This window comes from Vanellus vanellus (genome assembly GCF_965231255.1).
Source record: "Vanellus vanellus genome assembly, chromosome: 2".
NCBI classification, from domain to species: domain Eukaryota; kingdom Metazoa; phylum Chordata; class Aves; order Charadriiformes; family Charadriidae; genus Vanellus; species Vanellus vanellus.
Window position 1 is genome coordinate 133,057,699 of NC_138906.1, and position 12,274 is coordinate 133,069,972.

At 36.5% G+C, this 12,274-nt stretch overlaps 1 protein-coding gene across 1 annotated transcript in view; it reads left to right on the top strand.

Moving 5' to 3' along the window:
* The window catches only part of LOC309668979 (uncharacterized protein C8orf34 homolog), a gene marked incomplete at both ends in the record, with an annotated part of 203,829 nt that overhangs the window by 144,305 nt on the left and 47,250 nt on the right, over positions 1-12,274 (top strand). The window contains one exon of the mRNA XM_082479547.1: positions 7,567-7,687. Within this exon, the coding sequence (XP_082335673.1) occupies positions 7,567-7,687 (121 nt within the window). The remainder of the gene's footprint in view (positions 1-7,566; positions 7,688-12,274) is intronic.

The following is a 12,274-nucleotide window of genomic DNA, read 5'->3' on the forward strand; positions in this document are numbered from 1 at the left end:
TGTAAATGAGTTTTATAAATATTTGGCTATAAATATTTGAAGTGATACTAGGAAAAAATGAGGTGGGCTGGAATTCTGACAGAAATGGAAAAGTAAGGTATCAGGAGAAGTTACTAAATTTACACTAACAGAAAGGAAGAGGGCACATGCACTGGGCAATTCACATCGAGTAGACTTTGCTTTCCCTCTGAGTTGCTTCTGTTACCACCTGCATCTAACAGGACTCGTGTATTAGAGGTTTTTTTGAGAATCTTTGCATTCACTCATCTTGCCTTGCATGTGCACATAAAAAGGTATATTTTTCTTTGCAAATTGTCCATGTAAGGCAAACCAATCCAAGTGTAACAGAAACTGTGGAAAAAAAAGTCCAACTGCAAAAGGCATTTCTGCATGAATTTGCCTTGGGTTTTTGTGGGAAAAATATTCTAATGAATTGTTTTACAAAGGTGTTTTGTTTAAAATAAATTTTGTCCCGTTTTCACTACTGCTTTGGAACTTTTCAGTTGATTTCCTAGAAGGAATACACACACATGGGTTTTCCGAGATAAATACAGAAATTCCTTAACGGTAATTCAGTTTGTGAAACGACTTGAGGCTTCATGCACAAGAAAAAATTAAGCTTTTAATTCTTGCTATCGATATATGTTGAGTACAGCTATATTCCAGTGATACACGATTTAAATTGTAATGGTTAGAAATTTTCTTAGCTTTTCCCACTATTTTCCCTTGAAACAATGCTGAGAAGTAACTTAATTACTTGTACAAGTTTGAGTATGATTGACAGCTCTAAATCACCCAAACTTCAGTATTTAACTAAATCTATAAATTGTTTGATGGATTGTGGTCACTGTTTAGTAGGTTAGTCATTTAAATAAGTATTTTAATGTTCCACTGCCACATCAGGAACAACAGCCTGGGAAGTGGTATGAATTATAAAGGTCATGTTTATATATTATACATGCAAAATTAGTGTGTTCTGATACAAAAATTTTCCAATCCAAGTTGACTTTAAGTATGTGGATTCTCAGGAACGTAAAATTAAAATTTTAAAATTTAACTTTAAATTTTAAGTCTGCTGTAAAAATAATAATAGCAGATAATATTAGATTAGTGCAACTCTTCCACAGCTAGTCCAAAAAACCTGCAAATGTGTAAGTTTAATTACTATTGGCTAAATTAACAATACCAGATAGTAGAAGAACATAATATCAAGGTTCTTGGGAAATAAGTGATATTTCCTGCAAGTAGTTAAGCAAGTAGCTTGAGTTACATACCTTGAACCTCTGGGGTTGAGACCTCCCCTATGTAAAAAACCAAACTGTTAAATAGACATAGCATTTTGTACGTACAGCTGCAGAATAATTATTTCTTGCTTTTAAAATTCTCTTTGTCCTCAGAGAGCTCCTGAAGTACTTAAATTTTTTTACCTCTCACCTGCTGATATTCTTTTTGCTGATAATCGTGTTGCATATTGCAAAACTTGAGGCCTGCTGGGTGCCTGCCTGACCCATGCGACGTGTGGTGGGGCTGTCCTGTCTCCCTGCCTGGATCCCCGGGGCTAAGGACTGCTTCCAGAAAGGCTCCTGCTCCTCACAAGTTCAGTTTATCAGCCCCACTGGCCAGCGTTGCACAGAGCATGTGGTTAGAACTTCCAAGGAGACCTTTCATGGGGCAGACAGAGGGGCAGATGTCTTCTGGAGTGAAAATGCTCTTATTTGAAAATATCTAATCCTATAAAATGTAATGTTAAATTGACAGAATTTTCTGAACTTCGAAAAAAAAATATGTACAAAAAGATCAAGGAGTGCCCTGTTTTTACCCGTCAAAAATTTTGGTTTCTTGGGCATGAGAAATTAAAAAATATTAGTCCAAATAACAGTAAATAAAACAGGACTGAAGATTAGAAAAAAATTGTTCTGGATACATTTCATAAACTGGAACAAATTCCCATTTATTCCCGGGTACCCACATATTTCTTCCTTCCCTCTTGCCTGTAAACAGAAAAACTATATGTAAGTTCTCTCAAACTACCATTTTTTTTAGTGTAAGGTTTAGCGTAAAATGTGCTGGCTGACTGCCATGGGAAGCAAAAAGCTTGTAATTTCAATTACATGGCATTTCAAGTAGAACAGGCCCTAATGTGGAAGGTGGGGATTAGAGGTGGCTGCCAATATTGCAGCAGAGCTCTGAGAAGGTTTATTATTTTTACGGTACCAAAAAACCATGTTGACTAGCTCACCTTATGTCCTTGAAACAAGACTACAGAAGCTGAAAGATTAAACATTGGGTCAACTCTTATAGAAAATGCATATTGTGTGAAGAATCTCCAAAAAAATATTGCACAAAAAGTTGTCCTGCGTGAATAATAACTGTCCTTGCCAGCTGCTTGGTCAGAACAGAAGGGACACTTGCAAACAAATTGTTTAATAAAGGGTAATTTTTTTGTATTTGGAGGACTCTCTGTCAAATGTCTATTTAAGATAATTAAGCTATTCAGCAAAGAAATGGTAGGTTATGCATAGAAAGCGGAATGTAGTTTTCCTTCTTATAGTATTATCTCCTGAAGTTACCAGTAAAATTTGCACTAGATTAGCAAAACTATGCAGAAGAAAAAGTTCTATTAAAATGCATTGCATATATTTACAGCTTGCCAGGAACTAACCAGTTAATTGGGTTTCGCCTCCTTTTCATTGTGATCATGCAATTCAGATAGTCTTTAAAAATGAGGAAGCGCTTTCTCTTGAGAGGTGAGGACTGTTCCTACACCTGAAAAAAGATTGCATGTGTGCACGGATGTGCATGTGAGTACCTGGGTGTTCTACGCTGAAGCCGGCCAAAATGACAGAAACGTTATGCTGCATTGCTTATTAGAACTTTTTATGGTCACCAGGAAAGAATAACTTATTTTCTAATGAGCACTTGATTTCCAGATGATGTTGGAGGTAATTTGGAGGCCTTCCTCTTGGCCTTAGCTATTCTGAAATGTTGCACATCTGTAGAACTCCCCAGGTGTCAGTAGGTTTTGCACAGCCCACGTCAAGTCAGCTCAATGATGAGATCAAGACATTCACATCTTCACTGGGTTTTGTTTTAGGGATAAAATCTATACTGATATATGTTGTCAAACTAACATTATGTTACAGATTGAAACACATAATGACCTTGGAAAAACTTATTCATGACCTCCTTAATTGTATTTCTGTTCTGCTGCGGCATTCCCAGTAAGTTATGGTATTTTCCAGAAGTTCAGGGAACCAGTGATTACCTTTGGGTTTACTGTTTGTGATTTTTTATTTTAGCAGCAATTTGGCTAAGTGCTCTAAGTAAAGAAAGCATTAATAAATGTATCGCACGTGAAGAAATTATGATGCTATGTGAAGAAAGCCACTTAAGAAATGGACGCATAGTTGACCTTAAAAGTTGACCAACGTATCATGAGGGCTTTGTTTGTTTTGTTCTGGTGCAGAGAGACATTGCCTCACCTTCAAAGTTTGAAGGTGATGAACAGGGCCCAGAGCTGTTTCTACAAGTTAGAAAGACAAGGGTGTCTTTCAGGAACATATCTTTTTAATGTAAATAGGCCATTTATAAATGTTTTGCTAATATTTATAAAACTTAATGAATGATCAAGGGTATTTGTAGTTTGGAAGGTACGGAAGGAATTGGAAGGACTTCTATGCACACACTTCATACATATATGCTATGTTTGTCAACTACTTTCAGTCTACTGTCATTATTATTAAAGTCCAAGTTAACAGACATTAGCATTTTGTCTCCGCAATTCCTGGCCAGTAGACAAAAGGTAGGTTTTGGTGAAGTGGAATAAGAAGCTTGCAAGCTTGAATCTTCTTAGTGATGCATCTGAACTGCTGCCATTCATCCGGTGGAGAGAAGGGGCACCAGTGAATTCCGCTAGAGCTGTACAAATTCATTTATCCTTGCATTTGAACTGACACGCTTCCAAAGCTTCTTCGATAACATCCTCTACTTTCAGCTTGTGTTTATCTTTGAGGAATAAGGCTGTTGCATAAATTGTGTGCTGGAGACACTGAGGACCTCTGTCTGTGTTTATGCATTATTCACATAGTTGAACTCATAGTCTCAAAATGTAAAAAATATTTTTTTTATGTTCAGTATTATTTAGTTACATAGAAAAAAACATTACCCGAGCCTGTCTCAAAAACTGTTGAAATATCTAGCTTCAGAGAAGGAACAAAAAATAGTTACACTACAGTTTTAAATTAATAATAAACTCTTGTACCTTTTTTTTTTCCAGGTCATTATTATTTTCTATCAAGTGAGTGTTTAATTGAAAGGCAATTTTATAAGCACATAATTTATCATGAAATTAAATTGTTAATATTAAATATCTGATCTTCCATAACTGCTATTGTAATACTGTTCTGGTATTTTCTGAATTTATTATCTGACAAAATGCCATAAGCTTATGATATTACATAGAACAGAAAAATACACAGGAAGAATTACAAAATTTGGAGAAAAAATGTGTCCAAAGTTATGTCATTAATTTCACACGGTGTTGGAACTGTGTATCTGAAAGGGAGTTTGAACATATAACAATATGTAACGGTAGAGACTGAATATAAGTAAATGTATTTGTTTTAAATCATATACAGATTAATATTTATTCTTAGAAAGAATGCATACATCTGTGCTACATCCAGAACTGAACACAAATTCTTTATGTGTGTTAACAGGATGAAGGCAGACACAAATGTTTATTAAATGCATGTGTTTACCTGCCTTTGTGTTGCTGTATACGTTTATGCACAGGCATATCTGTATGTCTTACATGAACTTCTATAAGATTCTAAAACCTGTATCGAAGCATACAAAGTTATTGCTGATGTTTGATGATCTTTGTGATTTGGAGTCTGCTAATTGCAAGTCGTTTAATTTAAACGTTACTCATGTTTTCATAAATGTCTAAAGCACTATCGTGATAACTACCATTAAAGAATCATTTTTCTCTATTTTTCTTAGATTTTACTACAGGCAGTAGAGAGCTAGCTGCCTTTACTCAGACTGTCAGCTTAGTTTTATGTCTTACACAATTCCTGTGCTTAAAGGAAAGAAGCGCAGTACACGAAAAGGCAGAATGTAAGAACAGTAGGGATTTGTAGAAGAGAAAGATAACTCCATTTCATTTCCAGAAAATAGGACATGGAGAGCGAAACTCTCTCACCAGGCTAACATTTGGAAGTCTGTGTTTTTAGGGGGTTAGGGAGTTATAGAAAACCCATAATAATTTGCTTATGATAAATGATCAACTCGAATAGTCAGAGTTAAGAATATTAGAAGAGCAATTTGGTCTTCAAGTATTACCATAGACCACGGGCTAATTTTATTCCGTATTTCATCAGAGTTGTATTTGTGCATGAAATTGTATATTCAAAAAGGATTCATCCTTATAACCTTGGGGATTTTTCCCCCCATAGCGATTATTGAAGTCATGCTGGGGTTTCCCCCTTATGAAAATATACACTATAAAATGTATTTAAAAAAATGCTTTTTTCCACCATTAAAATGTGGGAACAAGAGTATACCTAAAAACTGATTGAAAATTAAAATATTAGAGTTTTGTTACAGGCTCTAGTCCCCCTTACTATCTCTTATTTAGTTTCATTTATTTCAGAGGAATTGTTCACAGCATAAAATATCAGAATAAAATATTCTTCCATCTAAAGATAGATATCGGGTAACTAATATCTATTAGAAATAAACTTTTGGAGAGGTGAGTAATTTAATACAGATTAATATTCTGTAGTGGCCTCAACAAGCCAGATTATCATTTGGATGGAGAATTCACAGTGAGGACCGAAGTGACCAATGCTCAAAATCTCTTGGGGAACAGGTGAATCAGGTCTAGTGATACGCCTGAAATAAATGTGTTTGCAGGAGCAGTTCCACTTCTGAGTAATTTACCGTTCTTTTCAGCTGTTCCTGTGTATTTACCCGGGATTAAATACGGGGAACTTGAACCAGAGCAATACTAGTGTAAAAAACAATGGCCAAATCCAAAAATGTCATTAGTGTTCTAAAAATATTGGGAGTTAATAACAACAGAATTATGTGCAGCTTTGAACTATTTTGTATGCTGGTAAATACGCCTCGGCTTTTTTATGTATGGATGTGCAGCATTACAGTGTACCTGTTGCTTTATAAACATGTATCTGTGTCAACATATTTTAAAGATAAATGGTTCACAATTATCGGTTGCATACAAAGCCATGTATATTTGGAACAGATTAAAAATTATATATATTTCATTTAACGTTTTACTTCTGTAGAATTATGCTTACTTTTCTAAAAAGGACGGCAACTACAGTGTTTCATTTAGGGTTTATGGTTAAAGCAAATTGTTTGTGAATAGAGATGATATCAAGCCTGTATTTTCGTGTCTAGCCTTTAAACTGCTGTATACGTTTCCCTATGACATGAGTCCAGCCAGAAAAGTACCATCACGTTCTGCAGCAACCCACGTGTCTGCTGGTGATACGGTTCCAGCCCGGCAGACTGCGTAGCAGTGGAGCCCTGTATGCTTTCCTTGGTCGGGGGTCACCAGTTTGAGTCTCCCTCCTCTGCTCAATCCTTCTTCTCTCTGAAATTCCAACAGCTTAATGTCTTTGAAACTGTGGCCCCTCTCTAAATTTCTTTGACATTTAGCGAAAGATTAAAAAATTAGTAAGAGGTGAATGACAATGAGACCATTGCATAAGCCTCGCTTCTTGAGGATAGCTGGGAAATCAACAAAACCCTCTAGACTACAGATGAAATGTTTTGGTGAGGTAATAATATAAAATTTATTTCGGATAGGCTGTTAAGAATGCTTTAATTAATGTTTTTGTTTGTTGTTTTTATGACCAAATCTTCCACACTTGGTCATATATTTTTTAAGTACTTCAAATAAGCATTAAGAAAACAAGTTTACCTCATATTTTAAAATCATTTATTAAAACTGTATTGAGTGGGTTCCAGAAAATGCAGATAATTTTGGAAACCGCACTGTTCAATAGTGAAGTGACTTGGGGAGGTGGTCTGTTTGCTGTCATCCATTCCAAACTGCTATGTTGTCCTGATGATCTAGTTGCTGTTCCTGAAAGGAATACTTCTTGCAGTGATAAAACAGCATTGGCGTTTTTGATTAGGAAATTCTGTGATATTCCCAGAAGTGCTGCTTTGCAGAGATACAGTGCCAAATGTTACGGTAATTTAAAGTAAATGCAATCCCTACTAAGTAACTGGAACTGCACAGGATGTAAATCGTGGAAGAATTTGTCCTCTTAGGATGTCTCAGCATGGAACAAGAGCTTGCGTGAAGGTATATATTTGAATTATTTTAGAACTATTGATTTTAAGTAATGCCTACTATTTATGTTATTTAAGGTATTTTGATATTTTTGTAATATTTTGCATAGTGTTATATATTCTACATAAAAAGCACCAGATTCACTATTCTAAATGAGGACATCAATTTTTCTATTGTTTCACATGTAAATGTGAAACTAGATTAAAAGGCTTGCCTTTTCTTTTTATCTGTGTAAGTCTCAGACAGTTTGGACCCTGGATGCCATGGATGTCAGACCTGGAGGTTCCCCAAGGCAGAAACTCTTAAAGGACTCCTTAGCAGCAAAAGAACTTCAGACCATGGAAAAACACCTAGCTGGTATGTATGGTAGGGTAACAACGGATCATAAAATGCCTAGCAGTACTCACCCAGCCAGCTCTGCCAATATTTTAGATGAAGGAAAATATTACCTATCTCACATGCTGATGAAAACAGATAAAAACTTTGAACTTCCCTTTTTCTTTATTGAGGAGAAACAGCACAATTATTGTTGTGTTTGTAGATGTCATGAACTTTGCTGTAATTACAGTAAATACAGTAATTAAGCAGTAATTAAACTGTGTTAAATATACTGCAGTCTGACAGCTTAAAAACTCACCTTTTTTTTGTTTTCACATTTCCCCAAGACATGCAATAAGGAGGTGCTGATGCTTCACCTGCAGTTAAGGAGTCTTTAGAAGAGGCTGCAGTGGACCTTTAGCTTGAGAATAGATTGCTTTGCAGGAAAAGCCCACCTTGTTCTGGAGACTTCTGGCTAAGTGAAGTCTGTTAACTTGCGTGCAGTGGAACATCTACAACATCTTTGATGGAATAACCATTTCTAAAAGGTCAAACAAAAAACCCCACCTTTTTTTCCAGTGAAAATGTGTTTCAGAGCTGTATAAAAATTAATGAGGGATATCCTAGGATATAGTTTGCAATTTGTTGTTCTTTGTAATCCCTATTTCCTTATCTTCAGCTTTAGTTATAAGGTATGACATAGACCTATAGCATGGTAGTCCTATATTATACATGCTATCTGTCATATGATGAGAGCTACACTTCGTGGGCCAACTCTATGAAAAGTAATGCAGAACTGCAACATAAAGACCGTGTGTCTAAGGTGGAGGGAGAAATAAAATTATCTGACCTTTCTTTCAAGATATTCAGAGAGTGAGGTAGAGAACTTACCACTTTCAGGGTGATTTTCTAAAAGAGACTGGATGCTTATCCTACCAATAATATTGGTGTGAAAGGCTTGGGAGCTGTATCCTCTTCAGATAGAGGTACAGCTGTTGTACCTCTGTCTAGGGGCTGTTGCAGCTGAAGTCAAGGCAGAAGAGAAAGCTGCGAGCACAATAAAGGAAACACTTTAGAAAAAAGTTTTGCTTGGAATGGAACAAGAACTAAAAATTGTAACGTCTACAAATGAAGGCATTTTAGACGGTTTGTTTTGTGCAACAAAGACACTGTCATTCAATTGTTTTTGACAGGTTCAAGTCATTGTAGCTATTAGAGATGTAGCCACTGCCAAACTCAACTGAAATCCATGAGCCCTCTCTCCAGGCTGAAACTGCCAGGAACATCTAGTAGGAACCCAGAGACCAGCAGGCTGAGCTGTGGTCATCAGGTTTCTGTGGCGTAGCAGTGACCTGAATACCCCAGGGGCTTCTGCCACTGAGATGGCACTTGCCTTACCATGTGTTGCTGCACTTGTCACTCAGGAGGGGTCTGGTGAAGATTGCCCTACTTTGATTTATGTCCTAACTGGTCACATTTCCATGGTCGTACAAGTTGTTCTTGTATGCAGTATGGTCTGAAAGATGCAGTTCCTTTAGATGTCCTTTGACAAAGCTGACAGTAATAACTACTATGTTCAACAGAATATGGAATTTTAAATACTTAATTGACCATAAGCTAACTAGCTACATTCATTTAGTCTCTGAGATTGTCTGCTGTTGTGTGACCTACAAGGTCTTCTCTCTCACATCAATGCTGCTGTTGTCACTTGGCTTTGGGCCCGTTATTTCAGTAACACTGTGACATGGGGTTCAGTCGTTCTACCGTGCAGTAATTTTTGTCTGCCTGAGAAATTCACAAGAAAACAGCCCAATTATTAGACATTGGCCTCTTGTATTCCTAATAATTCATGTCCTATTATAACATCAGTCCTGCTTAAGACAACTGTTGCCCTTACAGAGAAGCGTAATGTAATTTCCATGAAGAATCAGCTCAGATAATAATGCTGTGGTTTTGCTTAGCCTTATTTGTCTCATACATTTGCAAAAGTTCAAGTGCCTCTGATATCAGCAAGTCTCCTTGTTTCAGTTCTCTTACCAAGCGTGCTGGAACCTATCAATTCTACCCAATACTAGGCAGTCATTTAGATGCCTGAATTATGACTTGGATTACCTGTGTAATGATGAAATGTGGTCCCCTGTCTTAGATACACCTTCTTAAGGGGCCTGGCTTTCTTTTATGGGCTACGTGCTGGATAAAACTCACTCCTGACATAAGGCATAATTTGGTGCCTGTGCCTAAATTAGGGTCTAGCACCAACTGCCAGCAACTGCCTCAGTACCTTGATAGTTGAAAGCAGCAATTTTACAAAATCAGACACTGAAGCTATCAGTTTTCTTTTCCCTCTCTACATATGGCTCATAGTACCTTTGTGTAAGATCCAGTATCTTAGGTTACTGTGGCTGCTTTATATCACACCCAAGTGGAGGATATATATATTTTTTTTTATTTAATTCCAGTATCTTGCCAATTTGGTTTCTTACACTGATTCTGTGGTCATTGGATACTTCTGGAACATATTTTGTCACAAGAAGAACTGTTAAATGCATAAACAGTTTGTAAGTGCATTATGAATCATACCCTTATTCTGGTATTTCTGATACGAAAGTAAAATGCCATTGTGTTGCTTTGTTGCCTGCTTTTTATTTTCCTTTAAATGACGTTGTCAAGGGACTTTAAAAATCCTGTGTCATAATTCTATTCTGGTATTTACTATGGATCAGATAATACTGTAAAGCTGGAGATGTGTGATTTTTTTTTCCTTTTCTTTCTGGTTGAAAAGCTGAGATTGAAGCAAAATCAAAAAGACGATGTGTGCTAAATAACACTGAATAATTACACTATGGAAACATTTTAATTATATATGGAGAAATGATTAGAATAATTGGTTTATCTGCGGGCTTGATTACTATATGGAATTAAAGAAACATGAGCCAGAATAAAATGTTTATTTAACTCTTATTAAATCATGCAATATTCAGATAATTTCTTAGCATACTGAATCATCATGAGGAAGTTAGAGGTCTATAATTTTGCAAAGGCATAGGCTAAGCTGAATCTTTAAAAGAACATATTCCTCATTTGGTTTAAATTGGCTACCCACATTGTCATTTATTGGCCCCTGAATTTTTGCCAGACATATTACAAGTTCCAAAGTGATGTGTATTGATTTTTTTAAAAGCATAATGGAAAAGTACTTCGAGACATAATTATTTCAAAATGGAAATAATTAATTTTAAGAGGTCAGCAAGGTAGCAATTAGAAATATTCTTAACTGTTTACTAGAAACAATAACTATGATTTGAAATTTGCTAAGAGCAAAACATTTAAGTTGAGAGACACTTCTATCTGAGGCTTTCACAACTATTTCAGTTTTACCAGCTTTTCTAGTAATAGCATTTGAAATCATAGAATCATAGAATGGTTTAGGTTGGAAGAGACCTTGAAGATCATTGAGTTCCAACCCTCCTGCCATAGGCAGGGACACTTTCCACTAGACCAGGTTGCTCAAGGCCCCACCAAGCCTGGCCTTAAACACCTCCAGGGATGGGGCCTCAACAACTTCTCTGGGCAACCTGTTCCTGTGTCTTCCCACCCTCAAAGTGAAAAATTTCTTCCTAATATTTAATCTAAACCTGCCCTCTTTCAGTTTAAAGACATTCCACCTCATCCTATCACTACCTGCCCTTGTAGAAAGTCCTTCCCCAGCTCTCCTGTAGGCCCCCTTTAGGTACTGGAAGGCTGCAATAAGGTCTCCCCGGAGCTTTCTCTTCTCCAGGCTGAACAGTCCAAACTCTCTCAGCCTCTCCTCATAGGAGAGGTGCTCCAGCCCTCGGATCATCCTCGTGGCCCTCCTCTGGACTCGCTCCAGCAGATCCATGTCCTTCTTATGTTGGGGGCTCCAGAGCTGGACGCAGCTTGTATGTAACATGAAATTGACATAGCTTGTTTTCCTGTTTTGAAGGTGTTATTATAAAATAAGTTAATGTTAAAGGTATCACATCTTTAATTATTTTACATACAGCATTCCTTCTGTACCTACTGGTAAACATAAGTGAAAGAAAATCTGATTTTCCAATATGCAGTTTAGAATCTGCTTCTTTTAGGACTTTTAGAACGTGAAGTTATTGTTTTCAAAATAAAAATGAAATGCTTATTTTATATAAGTTCACTTAATAGGTGTTTAAATCAGTAGAGCCTTGCTGATTTACAACTTCTGAGACTATGACATATAGTTTAATGGGAAATTGCGTTGCTCTTCTAAAGATAACCAACTATCCCTATCAAAACCAAGTTACAGTATACTACATGTCACTGAGAGTGAAAATTCATAACAATTGTGAAAGAAAATAAACTTGAGTAAACTGTTCCTTAAGCTTGATATTTTTACTTGCAAGGACTTTCAGTACGTTAGCAATGCTAAATTAAATTCCAGCTACCCTCACCTAACTTTGTTGGATATATCTGATTTAATTCATTAGCAACATTAATATAATTTAATTGAATTCAGAAGACATTTTTCATCACTACCCCTGATCTGTTCTGGTTTTAAATAGGGTCTTATTCCTTATGGCCGTGTGAGGGGTAGGGACTGGACCACCAAATGGCAGCTACCTTTTCTCCTTG